The sequence below is a fragment of the Triticum dicoccoides genome, chromosome 7A, assembly GCF_002162155.2.
Source record: "Triticum dicoccoides isolate Atlit2015 ecotype Zavitan chromosome 7A, WEW_v2.0, whole genome shotgun sequence".
NCBI lineage: Eukaryota > Viridiplantae > Streptophyta > Magnoliopsida > Poales > Poaceae > Triticum > Triticum dicoccoides.
Genome location: NC_041392.1, coordinates 645,428,098 through 645,445,931, shown reverse-complemented (window position 1 = coordinate 645,445,931; position 17,834 = coordinate 645,428,098). Strand labels below are relative to the sequence as shown.

General features: G+C 46.8%; 1 protein-coding gene across 1 annotated transcript; it reads left to right on the top strand.

Annotated features, from left to right (window-relative positions):
* The first annotated feature begins 16,234 nt into the window (after window positions 1–16,234).
* Window positions 16,235–17,314, top strand: LOC119333782 (BTB/POZ and MATH domain-containing protein 2-like). Its single transcript, XM_037606550.1, has one exon. The coding sequence runs from the start codon at window positions 16,235–16,237 to the stop codon at window positions 17,312–17,314; it is 1,080 nt and encodes a 359-aa protein (XP_037462447.1).
* The last annotated feature ends 520 nt before the right edge of the window (window positions 17,315–17,834 follow it).

The following is a 17,834-nucleotide window of genomic DNA, read 5'->3' as shown; positions in this document are numbered from 1 at the left end:
GCTAGGCAATCAGATGGATGTCCTGGATTTATGATATTTTTTGTCAGCATTTATTTTTATTGGCAATAACGGTTGTAATATACACTCTCTGCATTAAGAAAAACATTTTGATGTTAAGATTTCACTTTTGAATGTTGGTTAAATGGCATTGATATTTGTGTGTTATTTATTCCATTTTAGTAGTCATTAGGGTGAGTATCTGCAGTACATAATCAAGTCTTACAAATTCCATAATACCTTATCAACGCCATTAGCATCTTTATGCAAGCCTTTGGTTAGCGACCTCATCTGTGAATCATCCATTGATTTAACTATTCCTTGATTTAATTTTTCTCAGCCTTGAGTTGTCGATTGATCATACCATGATATTGACTGTATCCATTGATTATTTTTTTCCATCTTTAGTTATCACCTGTTTACATCATGATATTAAGAACAATTTTAGGATTGCATGTCCATGGACTGACACAATTCAATGATGCTTTTCAATTATAACTAGATTTAATCTGTTCTTTTTACAACCTATGGAAATAGTGAACGAATGAAATAATGTATATATTGTTTGTATGACCACAATACTCCCACTTTTCAAAATACAACTTGGGCAACATCACAACACTATGTATCCATTTAATTTATATATTTTGAAACATTTTTATGCATTTAATTTATATTTTTCAAACATTTATTATTAAATGCATTTAATATATATATTTTGAACCATTTGTATGTATATTGGTTTGAATTTCGATTGAACAATGTTTGAGACGTGCATTGCATGTGCAAGCTTACTAGTTGGAACACAAAAGGGGGAAAGCGGAAGCGTCCTGTTGGCCCATGACGGACCGAGTCGGTAACGAAGACCGAACCGCGCTAGGGCTGCCCTCCGCCCTACCTTTATATAGGACGAGACGACACCGCCGACTCCACCGGATCCCCAATTCCGCTTCCACGCAACCCAGACCAACACATCCCTAGCGAGTCTGCCCAACCGAGCGCCGGAATCCCTCGTGGCCTCGTCGCGGCCGCTCCAGAGATCGCTGATGGCCGGAAAGGAGGGGTCTTTCTGTAATGCCCTCGATGTGGCTATATCTCCCATGTGTCGAAGCACGACTTAGAGGCATAACCGCATTGAAAGCAATGTCGTAAGTGAGGTAATCTTCACACAACCCATGTAATACAATAAGGAAAAAGAGATACATAGTTGGCTTACAATCGCCACTTCACACAATTACATGAATAAAGCATTACATCATCCAGAAACAATCAACGTCCGACTACGGAACCAAAATAAAAGAAGAACCCCAAATGCGACAAGTTCCCCGATCGACCCCAACTGGGATCCACTACTGATCATCTAGAACGAAACAACACAAAGGACAAGATCTTCATCGAGCTCCTCCTGAGCTTGGTTGCATCATCTGCACGGACTCATCGGCACCTGCAAGCTGGTTTTGGAAGTATCTGTGAGCCACGGGGACTCAGCAATCTCGCACCCTCGCGATCAAGACTATTTAAGCTTATGGGTAAGGTAAAAGGTATGAGGTGGAGCTGCAACAAGCGACTAGCATATATGGTGGCTAACCTATTCGCAAAAGAGAGCGAGAAGAGAAGGCAAAGCACGATCGAGAAACTATGATCAAGAAGTGATCCTAAAACAACCTACGTCAAGCATAACTCCAACACCGTGTTCACTTCCCGGACTCCGCCGGAAAGAGACCATCACGGTTACACACGCGGTTGATGTATTTTAATTAAGGTCAACTTCAGGTTTTCTACAACCGGACATTAACAAATTCCCATCTGCCCATAACCGTGGGCACGACTTTCGAAAGTTCAAATCCCTGCAGGGGTGTCCCAACTTAGCCCATCACAAACTCTCACGGTCAACGAAGGAATAGACCTCCTCCCGAGACATTCTGATCAGACTCGGTATCCCGGTTCTACAAGACATTTCGACAGGGTAAAACTAAACCAGCAACACCGCCCGAATGTGCCGACAAATCCCGATAGGAGCTGCACATATCTCTTTCTCAGGGCACACTCAGATTGTCCTAGGTACGGGTAGGCCAGCCCAGAGTTGCTCCTGGTGGCCACCGGCAGCTGACAGGTTGGACCAACACTCAGAGGAGCACTGGCCCGGGGGGGTAAAATAATGATGACCCTCAGGAGCGCGACTCCCAAGGGAAAAGAAAAGGCTAGGTGGCAAATGGTAAAATCAATGTTGGGCATTGCTGGAGGAGTTTTACTCAAGGCGAACTGTCAAGGGGTTCCCATAATAGCCCAACCGCGTAAGGAACGCAAAATCCGGGAACATAACACCGATATGACGGAAACTAGGGTGGCAAGAGTGGAACAAAACACCAGGCATAAGGCCGAGCCTTCCACCCTTTACCAAGTATATAGATGCATTAATTAAATAAGATATATCGTGATATCCCAACAAGTAAACATGTTCCAACAAGGAACAACATCTCCATGTTCTAACAAGGAACAAACTTCAATCTTCACCTGCAACTAACAATGCTATAAGAGGGGTTGAGCAAAGCGGTAACATATCCAAACAACGGTTTGCTAGGACAAGGTGGGTTAGAGGCTTGGTTCAACAATATGGGAGGCATGATAAGCAAGTGGTAGGTACCGCAGCATAGGCATTGCAAAAGAGCGAGCATCTAGCAAGCAAAGATAGAAGTGATTTCGAGGGTATGATCATCTTGCCTGAAATCCCGCAAGGAAGAAGAACAAGTCCATGAAGAAGACAAACGGACGTAGACGAACGGTTCCTCACAACGCGACGTTATCGTAACCAAACCGAAGAAGCAACACCGGAAAGAAGCAAACAATCATAGTAAAACAACCACCACATAAACATGGCACGATGCACAATCAAGTATGATGCATGTCCGGTTTAATGAAGCATGGCATGATAAAGTGCACAAACAAGCCTACAAATTAAGTGGAGCTCAATATGCAACGAGTTGCATACTGACGGAACACCACATCAATTATTTAGTTCGATCTCGTTTATGTACCCAACAATATTAAATGTTGTTAAACATGGCAAGAGGGGAAACATAACAAGACTAAACCACCTAAACAATTTAAATGGGGCCGGATATAATAAACAACAAACCCGGTAATCCCCATATGCATTTATCAATTTGGTGCAACAACAAATTTTAACATTTAAATGTTATTATCATGATGCGGATGACAAGAACAAGTTTATGCAATTTTTATTAAAAGTTTGACAAGAGCATTATGAAGCATTTGGTCGCCATGGCGGAACAAAAGGGGTGCCACGGCAACTACAACGGAAATGGTGCCACAGCAACATTCCGGGTGATCCGACAACTCATTGAGATGTCGGTGCAAGAGAAAATGTGGTTGAATGGATCATGCGAAGATGGTGGGGTGATCCCGGATACCGGGTTTCCCATGGGTCGACGGCATGGCAACCGAGGAGGAACGTGCAATGACAACTCGGACACGGTTCGAACATGAGCATCTCATACAACATGCATTCATTCTCGGAAGGTCGTCTCGGCGGTTATACCTTCAAAGTGTGCAAACAGGACGGTTCTCGATCGGTGCCAAGTAGAGGAAGTAGACGTTCTCGGGATGTTCGTAGACCAAGTAGGGGTACATGACGACGGTAGAGGTACTCGTGATCTTGGCGGCGGTAGTCGTTCACGTTCTTAGTTGCACGATTTTCCGTAGATGTTCATGTCATCGATGTCGTGGTACTTGGGGTCTTCGGACTTTCCAGTCCCGTTCTTGCGACGGTAGTCATTCACGTTCATTTCGGAGAGGTACTTGATGACTCCAAACCCTTCGCGGTCGATGGTAGTTGAACTTGATGCTTGCGGTGCACATGTCTTCGTCAACGGTAGTAGTACAAGGTTGTCGTGGGAAGTGGTTGTACTCGCGAACTTGTCGAAAACAGGGTCTCGGTCGTCGGTATAGGTACTTGGTGAAATCCACGGGTGTCAGTAGTTGTACATGGTCTTCGCGTTGTAGTCTGACTTGGCGATTCCAAAACGTTCATCGGTAGTGGAACTTGGCGGTCTCGACGGTCGTCGTGGTACTTGTCGAAAGGAATCCACCGAGGCGGTCTTGTGTCCCTGGATTCAGTGGCGTTGGCAACGACAAAAGGGGCAGCATCACGTAGCATGCTTGGCGTGGGGCTACAAGTGAGAGGCCATGGCAGCGGCAAGACGAGCAGCAGCAACACGAGTCACGGACAGAGGAGGTGCTGCCGGGCGGTGGAGCAGGGGAAGTCAACGCGGGCTCACGGTGACAACGACGACGAATAGAGGCGCGCGGAGAAGCAGCCGTCCGACGATGGAGCAGAGGCATCCATGGCCAGCGACCCAAGGTGTCGAAGATGGTCGGATCCGGGCCAGCTCGGGTTGGGGAGGTGAGGTAGCAGGCCAGTGGCGGGGCTTGGCGCGGTTGGAGGACAGGACCGCGGGGCGGAGGAAGGCGGGCGCCGGCGTCAACTGGTGCTCCGGGAAGGTCGAGGAGGCAGGGGCGCGGCGTGCAGCAAGGATGCAACGGTGCGGCGCTGGAGCATGGCAAAGTAGCGCAGCAGTGGCGAGCTCGGGGCAAGGGCAGCGCCATAGGAGGGGTTCGAGGGAGATTGAGGAGAGGAACGAGGGAAGTGGGGGCGGCCCTAGGGATCGAGAGGGAGATGGGGATCGGGATGCGGGCATCGGGCGCGTGCATCCTCTCCTGGCGGCGCGAGGTTAGCGAGAGGAGGGAGAGATGGGATATGGGGATCGGGCTGCGGTACTAGGGTTAGAGAGCGGGACTGGGAAGCGGGCCGGCCTGGACTGAGGCCCAAGTGGCCATCTGGGCTACTCTCTCTCTGCCCCACTCCTAAGGTTTTTTTTAAACAGAGAACTAAAAGAAAGGAAAAAGGACAGAGGAGAAGGTTGAAGAAGAATTTGGACAAGCGGTAAATTTTCTTGGACTCACAACAATATTTTTGGTCCGAGAAAATTAGAAGTGGCAAGATCGAATGATAAGAATTCAAACTCATTTGAATTTAATTCAAATGGGTTTGAACTGGGACGAGGTTTTAGGAGTGCCCAAAAATGTTGAGATTTTTGGTAAAGCTTCGGAAAGTGAAGAAAGAATTTAGGGCAAAGTTTGGAGACCAAACTTGAAGCAGAAAAGACATGGAATTATTTTGCAAGTGTGTTTATGGGTGAATCCAAATTATTGGAATATTTAATATAGCTCTCTAAATATCGAGAGAATATGTTGTAAAGAGAATCATCCTGTGGATTCCCTCGGTTTAAATGGATCAAAGATCCATGCCATTTATTTAGTTGAGATGCAAAAAGACTTATGACATGATGACATGATGACATGATGCAATGCACAAATAAAAGGGCGGGCACAAATGAAACACACGGGGAAACCCGGAACACATGGAAGTCTTCTCGAGCATCGGTCTCAGGGTGTCACAACACTCCACCAGTACGAGAGGATCTCGTCCCGAGATCTAGAATGGCACCGGAGGGAAAAAACGGAAGAGAAAGAGAAGAGGTAAAACTAAGTTGCTTCTTTGACAAACGAGTGAAACCATGAACCTTGAAAAGGTTAAGCCATTTCGAGAAAAAGAATACGACGGAGATGAACGAAGTTGAAAACACTTCGTTAGAAAAGAGGGACAAAGGAGAACAACTTCGGGCAGCAGTCCGATTGAAAAGAAAAAAAGGGATTGAATAAGAACTTGATAAGGTGTTAGAACTTGAAAAGAGGGCACGACACTCCGGTTAAATGGACAATCATGAAAAGAACATGATCTTGACAAAACAAGAAGATGGTTGAAGAGAATAACGACACAATGCCTCCGGAACGAAAGAATAGAAGTTGTATCGACGGAACAAAAGAACGGAGAAGAAAACAACATCTTCTACCTGACAAGCATCTTAAAGAGAAGGGTCACACGGAGTTGTTGGAACAATCCACAACGAAAAGATAGGCTTGAAGTTGGCTTACGGAAAACATCTCAAAACCACGAGGTTAAAATCTGCCACTAACAGAAACGATATATTGGATTGATATGAACAAGAAGACGAGAACTTATTTCACCGGGGGGATAGATGAAGAACTTGGGTCATATATAAGCACCATAAATAGCAACAATCCTTAGGGGAGGCTTTGGTGAAATATAATCCAAGATAATTCCAATGACGAGATTGATGGATTTAAAATATCTCATTCTTGACAACATGTGAATCATGAAAAATGAACTCAAATTATCAACAATGAATAATACCACCTCCAATGATACGGAAGAAAGAATTGCACTCCGGATAGCAAGATGAAGAAAACTTGAGCTTCTTAGCAAAGACTGTCGATGAACACTTCGAGAAGGAATTAAATCCTTGATGAATCCATCATGTAGAACCTCCATGAAGAACTCCGGTAAACAAAAGGATAACGAAAAAGAAAGAGAAGATGAAAACACAAGGTGAAACCTTGCAATGATTAGTTGGACCTTCACGGCGATATATTTGAGAGAGCTAGGAACTCTGGAAAAGAAAGATGAATAATTGAGATCAAGACTTTTGATGAGGCTCCGAAATAAGGAATTAATCACTTGGATGAAACAAGAATAAGAATTACATTATGCTTATCCTTCACCAATTTAAATTGATGACAATCAACGGATTTGGCATATTACTTATTCTCGTAGAAAAGATTAAGAGATATATAACATCAGACTTGGGAAGGTCTTCAACGAAACACCGGTAGGATTGAAACAACGAATGAATTTGTATGATAGCGAAAGAGAAGCACTCTTGAACGAACCACCATAAGAATTGAAAAAGAACGAATAAAACATGAAGAAACACCAGGAAGGATTAGCAAATAAACGAAGATGCTTGAGAGAATTTAGATCCATGAGAACGAAGAGATCATGAACTGATTAGAGATCACTTGAACGATGCACTGGTAAGATTTAGAGAAAGAGAGCTGAAAGCTGAGAATGAACAAATCTTAGATGATGGGCTCCGGATAACAAACTGAGAAGAATCTTGAATTGCTTCGGATGGGTGAAAAGAATTCCCACAATCGAAAATAATTATTAGAGGATGGCAACAAGCTAGAATCACGAATCTTGAAGAGAATGGAGCAAGATTAAAGAGAAACTCTTCTTCGGTCTTCAAAAGATGAGAATGACGACGAGAAACACCACCATGAATTATTTAGACACTCCGGAATGAAGAATGGAAAGGTTGAGCCAACGATGAAAAAGAATTTGAAAGATCTTGGAGAAAGACATTTGACTGATGATAAATCATTCTTACGTCAAACTTCGGAAAGAATTTGAGAATATCTCCGGGAAAATAAGAAGAGTTGGGTAAGATCCTGGGAAAAGACCTGTGGGTTAGGGCCCACTCAAAAGATACACCGTTGAAATGATTAAAGGCGAGAGGTTGCACCGGTTGAATTAAAATGGGTTGAATGAGATACCCATCTCGAAAGAGCTTGAACGAATGCAGAGTGGAAAACGAATCTTCGAGATATCTTGGACGGATTGATAATGGAGACACAAATCTTTTGAGATATCTTCAGCACTCCGGAACAAATGAATAGTGAGAAGTGAATTATTTTGAGGTGCACCGGTATGAGAAGGTATTTGAAACGAGGAAAAGGGGATATGAGATCAACACCGAAAGCTTGATTTGAATCCACCGGAGAAGAAAATGATTGAAGAGTGACGAACTTGAATCTCCGTTAGAATATTCATGAGAATCACCGGATAAGAATATTGATAGAAAAGAATGGAGAGACTTCACATCAATAAGATGGATACTAGAATAAGAAATCTGAGTCCTTGACGAAAAAGGGTGGGTGGGCGAGAAAAAACAAAAGCAACTTGGAGACGAATGAAACAAACACCGTTGAGAAGAAATGATAATTGATCTTGCGGAAATTGAAATGATCGGATCCACTTGAATTGAAGCACACCGGTTGAAAAGGATTGACAAGACACTATCGATTATCATGAAGTATTAGTATCCACATAGGAATATGAAAACACCACTTGGGAAAGTTATGGAATCAACATTTGACTTCGAAGCAACTCGAATACCACAACTCAAAACAAAACAAGGATTGACTTGCAGAATAAGCCGGAACAAACATATGATAGAGATTTCATCCGAAGCTCTCGTGGTGGGGCCTACACGGGCTTGATCGTACAATACCATCATGTACAAGGCAGTGCACATGACATACGAAGCGTCCCCGAGTTGGCATAGCCAAGGACTCTTTAAGACACAACGAGACCACTGTAAAACCAACCGTGGATAGGCGGACCACTAGACGTCGAACCCCAATTTCATATCATACATCCGTCGGAAAGATATCCTAAGAGCTACTTGAATTCCCACTTATAAACTCCCAAAATTTTCCGGTTATGCAATCAGGTGTTGGGGATATAGGGGAAGCATAATATCTCACCCAAAACTAGCAAATCCTACATCCAGCTGTATCCATCCTTCAACACATAACCAAGAAACCTTCGGAAATCGTCTACCTCAACCTTCGAAAACCCTCCGTTATACAAGTTATGGCAATACTCCCGAACTCCCGCCCCAGTACTGGGTGGCGTCGAGGTTATCTCACCAACAAATGCATAAAAGAGATTTTCGATGTCGGCGAACTAAACTCGGGTATTCCAGAACTACAACCATAAAATTGTGACAACAACACCTCGGAGCTCAACTCCCCGGGACACTGCCACAACCCCTAAATGACAGGAGGCACCAAGAACAATGTTCTCATCACAAAACCATCGGAACGATTCCAAGATACCCGCATGATCCTAAAAACTTTTAGTGAAAATTTGAGAAGAGAAGAGTCAAAACTCTACGTCAGGATGCCTTACCAGAGCGATGAGGAGACTGGGAAGTAAAAATAATTCCTAAACTCTCCGATATATAATTCCTAAATGACTCAAAACATTTTTTTAGACTCAACAACGGCTGCTAAAACGATCAATCAGTGGGGGCACCTAAGGTCAGGGAAGGCTCTGATACCAACTTATAACGCCCTCGATGCGGCTATATCTCCCACGTATTGAAGCATGACTTAGAGGCATAACCGCATTGAAAGCAATGTCGCAAGTGAGGTAATCTTCACACAACCCATGTAATACAATAAGGGAAAAGAGATACATAGTTGGCTTACAATTGCCACTTCACACAATTACATGAATAAAGCATTACATCATCCAGAAACAATCAAGGTCCGACTACGGAACCAAAATAAAAGAAGAACCCCAAATGCGACAAGGTCCCCGATCGACCCCAACTGGGCTCCACTACTGATCATCTAGAACGAAACAACACAAAGGACAAAATCTTCATCGAGCTCCTCCTGAGCTTGGTTGCGTCATCTGCACGGCTCATCGGCACCTGCAAGCTGGTTTTGGAAGTATCTGTGAGCCACGGGGACTCAGCAATCTCGCACCCTCGCGATCAAGACTATTTAAGCTTATGGGTAAGGTAAAAGGTATGAGGTGGAGCTGCAACAAGCGACTAGCATATATGGTGGCTAACCTATTCGCAAAAGAGAGCGAGAAGAGAAGGCAAAGCACGATCGAGAAACTATGATCAAGAAGTGATCCTAAAACAACCTACGTCAAGCATAACTCCAACACCGTGTTCACTTCCCGAACTCCGCCGGAAAGAGACCATCACGGTTACACACGCGGTTGATGTATTTTAATTAAGGTCAACTTCAGGTTTTCTACAACCGGACATTAACAAATTCCCATCTGCCCATAACCGCGGGCACGGCTTTCGAAAGTTCAAATCCCTGCAGGGGTGTCCCAACTTAGCCCATCACAAGCTCTCACGGTCAACCAAGGAATAGACCTCCTCCCGAGACATTTCGATCAGACTCGGTATCCCGATTCTACAAGACATTTCGATAGGGTAAAACTAAACCAGCAACACCGCCCGAATGTGCCGACAAATCCCGATAGGAGCTGCACATATCTCTTTCTCAGGGCACACTCAGATTGTCCTAGGTACGGGTAGGCCATCCCAGAGTTGCTCCTGGTGGCCACCGGCAGCTGACAGGTTGGACCAACACTCGGAGGAGCACTGGCCCGGGGGGGTAAAATAATGATGACCCTCAGGAGCGCAACTCCCAAGGGAAAAGAAAAGGCTAGGTGGCAAATGGTAAAACCAATATTGGGCATTGCTGGAGGAGTTTTACTCAAGGCGAACTGTCAAGGGGTTCCCATAATAGCCCAACCGCGTAAGGAACGCAAAATCCGGGAACATAACAACGATATGACGGAAACTAGGGCGGCAAGAGTGGAACAAAACACCAGGCATAAGGCCGAGCCTTCCACCCTTTACCAAGTATATAGATGCATTAATTAAATAAGATATATTGTGATATCCCAACAAGTAAACATGTTCCAACAAGGAACAACATCTCCATGTTCCAACAAGGAAAAAACTTCAATCTTCACCTGCAACTAACAACGCTATAAGAGGGGCTGAGCAAAGCGGTAACATAGCCAAACAACGGTTTGCTAGGACAAGGTGGGTTAGAGGCTTGGTTCAACAATATGGGAGGCATGATAAGCAAGTGGTAGGTACCGCAGCATAGGCATAGCAAAAGAGCGAGCATCTAGCAAGCAAAGATAGAAGTGATTTCGAGGGTATGATCATCTTGCCCGAAATCCCGCAAGGAAGAAGAACGAGTCCATGAAGAAGACAAACGGACGTAGACGAACGGTTCCTCACAACGCGACGTTATCGGAACCAAACCGAAGAAGCAACACCGGAAAGAAGCAAACAATCATAGTAAAACAACCACCACATAAACATGGCATGATGCACAATCAAGTATGATGCATGTCCAGTTTAATGAAGCATGGCATGACAAAGTGCACAAACAAGCCTACAAATTAAGTGGAGCTCAATATGCAACGAGTTGCATATTGACGGAACACCACATCAATTATTTAGTTCGATCTCGTTTATGTACCCAACAATATTAAATGTTGTTAAACATGGCAAGAGGGCAAACATAACAAGACTAAACCACCTAAACAATTTAAATGGGGCCGGATATAATAAACAACAAACCCGGTAATCCCCATATGCATTTATCAATTTGGTGCAACAACAAATTTTAACATTTAAATGTTATTATCATGATGCGGATGACAAGAACAAGTTTATGCAATTTTTATTGAAAGTTTGACAAGAGCATTATGAAGCATTTGGTCACCATGGCGGAACAAAAGGGGTGCCACGGCAACTACAACGGAAATGGTGCCACAGCAACATTCCGGGTGATCCGACAACTCATTGAGATGTCGGTGCAAGAGAAAATGTGGTTGAACGGATCATGCGAGGATGGTGGGGTGATCCCGGATACCAGGTTTCCCATGGGTCGACGGCATGGCAACCGAGGAGGAACGTGCAATGACAACTCGGACACGGTTCGAACATGAGCATCTCATACAACATGCATTCATTCTCGGAAGGTCGTCTCGGCGATTATACCTTCAAAGTGTGCAAACAGGACGGTTCTCGATCGGTGCCAAGTAGAGGAAGTAGACGTTCTTGGGACGTTCGTAGACGAAGTAGGGGTACATGACGACGGTAGAGGTACTCGTGATCTTGGCGGCGGTAATCGTTCACGTTCTTAGTTGCACGATTTTCCGTAGATGTTCATGTCATCGATGTCGTGGTACTTGGGGTCTTCGGACTTTCCAGTCCCGTTCTGGCGACGGTAGTCATTCACGTTCATTTCAGAGAGGTACTTGATGACTCCAAATCCTTCGCGGTCGACGGTAGTTGAACTTGATGCTTGCGGTGCACATGTCTTCGTCAACGGTAGTAGTACAAGGTCGTCGTGGGAAGTGGTCGTACTCGCGAACTTGTCGAAAACAGGGTCTCGGTCGTCGGTATAGGTACTTGGTGAAATCCACGGGTGTCAGTAGTTGTACATGGTCTTCGCGTTGTAGTCTGACTTGGCGATTCCAAAACGTTCATCGGTAGTGGAACTTGGCGGTCTCGACGGTCGTCGTGGTACTTGTCGAAAGGAATCCACCGAGGCGGTCTTGTGTCCCTGGATTCAGTGGCCTTGGCAACGACAAAAGGGGCAGCATCACGTAGCATGCTTGGCGAGGGGCTACAAGTGAGAGGCCATGGCAGCGGCAAGACGAGCAGCAGTAACACGAGTCACGGACAGAGGAGGTGCTGCCGGGCGCTGATGGTGGTGGAGCAGGGGAAGTCAACGCGGGCTCACGGTGACAACGACGACGAACAGAGGCGCGCGGAGAAGCAGCCGTCCGGCGATGGAGCAGAGGCATCCATGGCCAGCGACCCAAGGTGTCGAAGATGGCCGGATCCGGGCCAGCTCGGGTTGGGGAGGTGAGGTAGCAGGCTAGTGGCGGGGCTTGGCGCGGTTGGAGGACAGGACCGCGGGGCGGAGGAAGGCGGGCGCCGGCGTCAACTGGTGCTCCGGGAAGGTCGAGGAGGCAGGGGCGCGGCGTGCAGCAAGGATGCAACGGTGCGGCGCTGGAGCATGGCAAAGTAGCGCAGCAGTGGCGAGCTCGGGGCAAGGGCAGCGCCATAGGAGGGGTTCGAGGGAGATCGAGGAGAGGAACGAGGGAAGTGGGGAAGGCCCTAGGGATCGAGAGGGAGATGGGGATCGGGATGCGGGCATCGGGCGCGTGCATCCTCTCCTGGCGGCGCGAGGTTAGCGAGAGGAGGGAGAGATGGGAGATGGGGATCGGGCTGCGGTACTAGGGGTAGAGAGCGGGACTGGGAAGCGGGCCGGCCTGGACTAAGGCCCAAGTGGCCATCTGGGCTACTCTCTCTCTCCCCCACTCCTTTGATTTTTTTTTAAAACAGAGAACTAAAAGAAAGGAAAAAGGACAGAGGAGAAGGTTGAAGAAGAATTTGGACAAGCGGTAAATTTTCTTGGACTCACAACAATATTTTTGGTCCGAGAAAATTAGAAGTGGCAAGATCGAATGATAAGAATTCAAACTCATTTGAATTGAATTCAAATGGGTTTGAACTAGGACGAGGTTTTAGGAGTGTCCAAAAATGTTGAGATTTTTGGTAAAGCTCCGGAAAGTGAAGAAAGAATTTAGGGCAAAGTTTGGAGACCAAACTTGAAGCAGAAAAGACACGGAATTATTTTGCAAGTGTGTTTATGGGTGAATCCAAATTATTAGAATATTTAATATAGCTCTCTAAATATCGAGAGAATATGTTGTAAAGAGAATCGTCCTGTGAATTCCCTCGGTTTAAATGGATCAAAGATCCATGCCATTTATTTAGTTGAGATGCAAAAAGACTTATGACATGATGACATGATGACATGATGCAATGCACAAATAAAAGGGCGGACACAAATGAAACACACGGCGAAACCCGGAACACATGGAAGTCTTCTCGAGCATCGGTCTCGGGGCGTCACACTTTCTCGCTGAAGCCGTGCGGCGGTGCCAGACGTGTCGCAGATGAGAAGGAGGAGCATGCCCTGGTGGGTCACGCCGGTAGCGGCGCGTCTGCCCTGAAGCCGTGCAGCCACGGAGGCGGCAGCAAGACCAAGAACATGGGAGGCTTATCGCTGAAGCCATGCACCACCACAAGCACGGCGATTGCGGCGCCGGTGGCTTTCGCCGGCAAGGATTTTCAGTTCAAGCAGTGCACCAACCAGAGCATGAAGGACGTCACAGGGGAGAATGAGTGTTCGCTGAAGATCTGCTCCACCAAAAGGAAGGTGCCGACTGACGGGCACGGCGAGGAAGATATTGCCCTTGCCGTTCCAGTGACTACAGTGCAGGCTAACGAAATTGCAGGAGCAGACTCCGAGGTGGACAGTTCCGATGATGATGATGAACCGGTCTCGGAAGCCGAGTTTGCAGCCTTTTATGAGGAGGAGAAGGCAAAGCACGAGAAGTTCGTGGTCGAAAGGGTTTTGCCTAGGCTCGAGAATGCCAAGGCTACCCAGAGGCTTTTGCAAGAGCAATTTGAATCTGTTCTCAAATCCAAATGATATCATCGAGGATTTACTAGGCCTGGCCGGTTCACCAATGCTGTGCTTTACTAGGCCTGGCCGGTTCACCAATGCTGTGCTTGCTTTGTATCGTCGGTCTATTTATCTATCTATGTAATTAATCTGGGGTTCATCTATATTATGGACTCATCTGTGTCTTTGTGATGCTGTGATCTTGTTATCAAGTTGTGCTGTCACCATCTTATTAGCTTTAATAAGCTAGGCAATGATGATCAAATGCATGTGCGTTAATCTACTACTCCCTCAAACGCTCTTATATTATGACACGGAGGGAGTATGTTTATCTTGCATAAGAGGTTTCTTCTTTTCTTTGCTGATTGGGGAATCTTCTGCAAGTGTTACGTTTGGATCCTGGTTGGACCATCTGTTTGTGCCTGCTAGTTATTTTTTTTTAGTATCAAAAGTTTTCGGCTTGTGTGGTTTTGAAGGTCATGTACATGACATGTTACTGTGGATTTCATGTTAATGTGCATGGTAGATCACCTATAGAAAAACGGAAATGTTAATGCCCACATGCGTGGGCGTTAGCCAACTCACCCACACGCATCCATCACCGTCCAGTAACTTCTGCACGAATCTTGGCACGAATTAGCTGATTTTGTATGCCACGTAGAACAACTCGCGTGTGTGGTGTGTAAAAAAGGTCGCCCACACATCCGTTTTACCACACGGAGCGCCGGTGTGTGGGCGTTTAGCAGTTCGCTCACATACCAGTTTTCAGTCACGCACAAGGGCTGGTGTGTGGGCGTTTGCCATCTCGCCCACACGCCCGCCTCCTCTCCCACACCCAAGTTGCCAGTTGCCATGCGTTTTGCAGTGTACATGGCAACTGCCCTAGTGTGATTGCAAGCAGATGGCAACTCTCTCTTTTTTTTACCCGAACATGTCAGTTGTCATATGTTTTGCATGATACATGGCAAACTGCCCTAGCGTGCACGTAAGCAGATGGCAACTCTTTCTTTTTAAATGGCAACTGCCCTAGCGTGCTTCTGAGCACATGACAACTCTCGCTTTTACCCGAACATGTTTTTTGCCATGCCTTTTCTTGTAGCGCTACATGGCAACTGCCTAGTGTTAGTAGATGGCAACTCCTAAAGTTTTGAAATCATGGCAACTGCAGTAGACCAGATCACATATGGCAATAGCTGTAGTTGTCCAAAAAATGGCAACTTTGACCTGAGATGGCAACTGCAGTTGAGCAAACATGGCAACTGTAGTTGTCCGACATGACAACTGTAGTTCAGCAACATGGCAACTGCACTTAAACGAACATGGACGAGAGTCCAGTCCATGGCAACTGCGGGGCGTGCAGTAAAGTGTCACGTGGGGCGTGCGGGACCACGAGATACGAGGCCTGACGTACCGGGTGTGTGGGCGTTATCTATTTCAGCCACACGCACGCATGTAAGAGGGACCGGGAAAGAAAAAAAAGAGGCGTGTAGGCGCTAGTTGTTTTGCCCACACACAGACGTGTGGGCTGGTCCTCTTAGGCACCACACAGAACGTGTGGGCAGATTCCTGAACGCCCACACATGTGGCAGTTATCGGCGTCCTAGAAAAAACGTCTTTTCAACAATCACCGGATGGTCAACTGACGGTCACTTGACTGAAGTGGCAAATCTGTACCTTGTGTAAGTTTCTATACAGTACTATAGTACTTTGTAATCTGGAGTATTTGAATATGTGAGCAAAGTTTCAGTGGTACTCCCACGAATTTGATTACACTATATGGAGTAGAGATGGATGACAATTTGATCTCCCACGGATCGTGGTAGCTACGGCCTACTTTCCATGAAAATTTGCCTTTCTAGTCGCTCCCGCCTTGAGGTCTGACAGGGAGGGAAAACGAAGAAGCGGCAGGCCACGCAGTTACTACCTCATCGGTAACGCGATCGAGGCACGCCCGCTGGCCTCATCCTCTTTTTCTTCATTACTCTGACTGATTAGTATTGGGTGGCAGCAGCACGCGCCACTGGTGCGTGGCTCCTCGGATTCATTCTCATCCGGCCGCTTCTGGGCTCGCTTTCCCTACATAAATCTCTAGGCCGATCTGCCAAGATCAATCGATCTCGCTTCTCCAGGAGACCGCCCCACCCCACCACGCCACCCTCGTCGCAATTAGACAGCAGCTACTCGGTTTGTCATGGCCAACTCTTCTTCGTCGTCATCCAGCGGCGGCAAGCAGCCAACACGGAGCGCGTCGGCCATTGTCGCGCGGGCAGTGCCGGTCTCCGGCTCGCACGATCTCAAGATAGACGGCTACTCCGGGGCCAAGGGGCTCGGCAACGGTTCCTGCATTACGTCCGAGTTGTTCTCTATCGGAGGCCGTCTCTGGCGTCTCCAGTACTACCCCGACGGCTACTCCGGCTACCCTGACTGGATATCAATCTACCTCTGCCTCGACCCCGCCGACGTCAACACAATCAACGTGCAGTTCGAGATCAGTTTGCTCGACCAGGATGGGAACCCCGTGTCAGCGTACAGCAAAGCCAGCAACACATGCACCTTCTCCAAACAAAGTGGATCGTATGGTTTCTGGCAGTTCATCAAGAAAAAAGAACTGGAGGAATCAGCTGATTGCCTGAAGGATGACGTCTTCACTGTCAGGTGTGTCATTACCATGGCAAAGGAGATCTTCACGGAAACCATCCCGGCCCCCGTCGTCGTGCCACCGCCTGACGTGCTCCAGCATCTCGGCCAGCTCCTCTCCTCCGGGGACGGGGCGGATGTCACGTTCGAGGTTGGGGACGAGAAGTTCCCCGCCCACAGGTGCATGCTCGCAGCTCGGTCCTCGGTCTTCAAGGCCGAGCTCCTCGGTACGATGAAGGAGAAGACGGACGCCAGCGTCCGGTTGGACGGCATCGAAGCTAAAGTGTTCAAGGCAATGCTGCACTTTGTTTACACCGACTCGTTGCCGCATATAGACGCGGGAGACGCGGCGGTGATGGCTCAGCATTTGCTTGTGGTGGCGGACAGATTCAACCTGGGGAGGCTGAAGTTGATGTGTGAGGACACGCTGCGCAGCTACATCGACACGAGCACGGTGGCGACCATATGGCCGCTGGCCGAGCAGCATGGCTGTGGGGCGCTCAAGGACGCATGCTTCAAGTTCCTTGCGTCTCTCGGCAATTTCAAAGCACTCACGGCCAGCGATGGCTTTGAGCATCTGATGAGGAGCTGCCCCTCTCTCCTTAAGGAGCTGGCTGCCAATCTGGCTACCTAGGTGTCGGGTTTGGAAGCAGTTGGTAAACTGGAGTTTAATCCACCGTTTCTCTTTTCCATTTTGTGAAGACCATGATGACTGCTCCCTCCAATTCAAAATAAGTGTCGTGCGTCTATGTTGGATCAGAGAGAGTAGCAGTTTATTCTGTCTTTTTCATTTTATGTGTTCTTTTTGTTCAGATTTGGTTTTTGATCTAACTAGTGGTGCTCCGTCCGTCTGAATTTGTTAGGCAATTTTTAATTTTTGACTAAAATCTCTACTACTAAAGGGAATTTGCAGTCGTGGTGATGGTTCGACCTCCTTCCTCACCCCACCCCATGTACTATCTCTACTCCCACGGTCCCACCCATCGCTTCTCCCATCCCCGCCTCATAAAAAAGGAAGTTTTCATTCAACCTCGCAATGGTTCAACTTCCCTTATACATCCTCGCGTGACAGACCTAGCCTCCGATCCCAGCTCATAAAAAACAGAACAAAAATATAACTGAAAAGAAAAAAATAACCACTACCCAATAACACA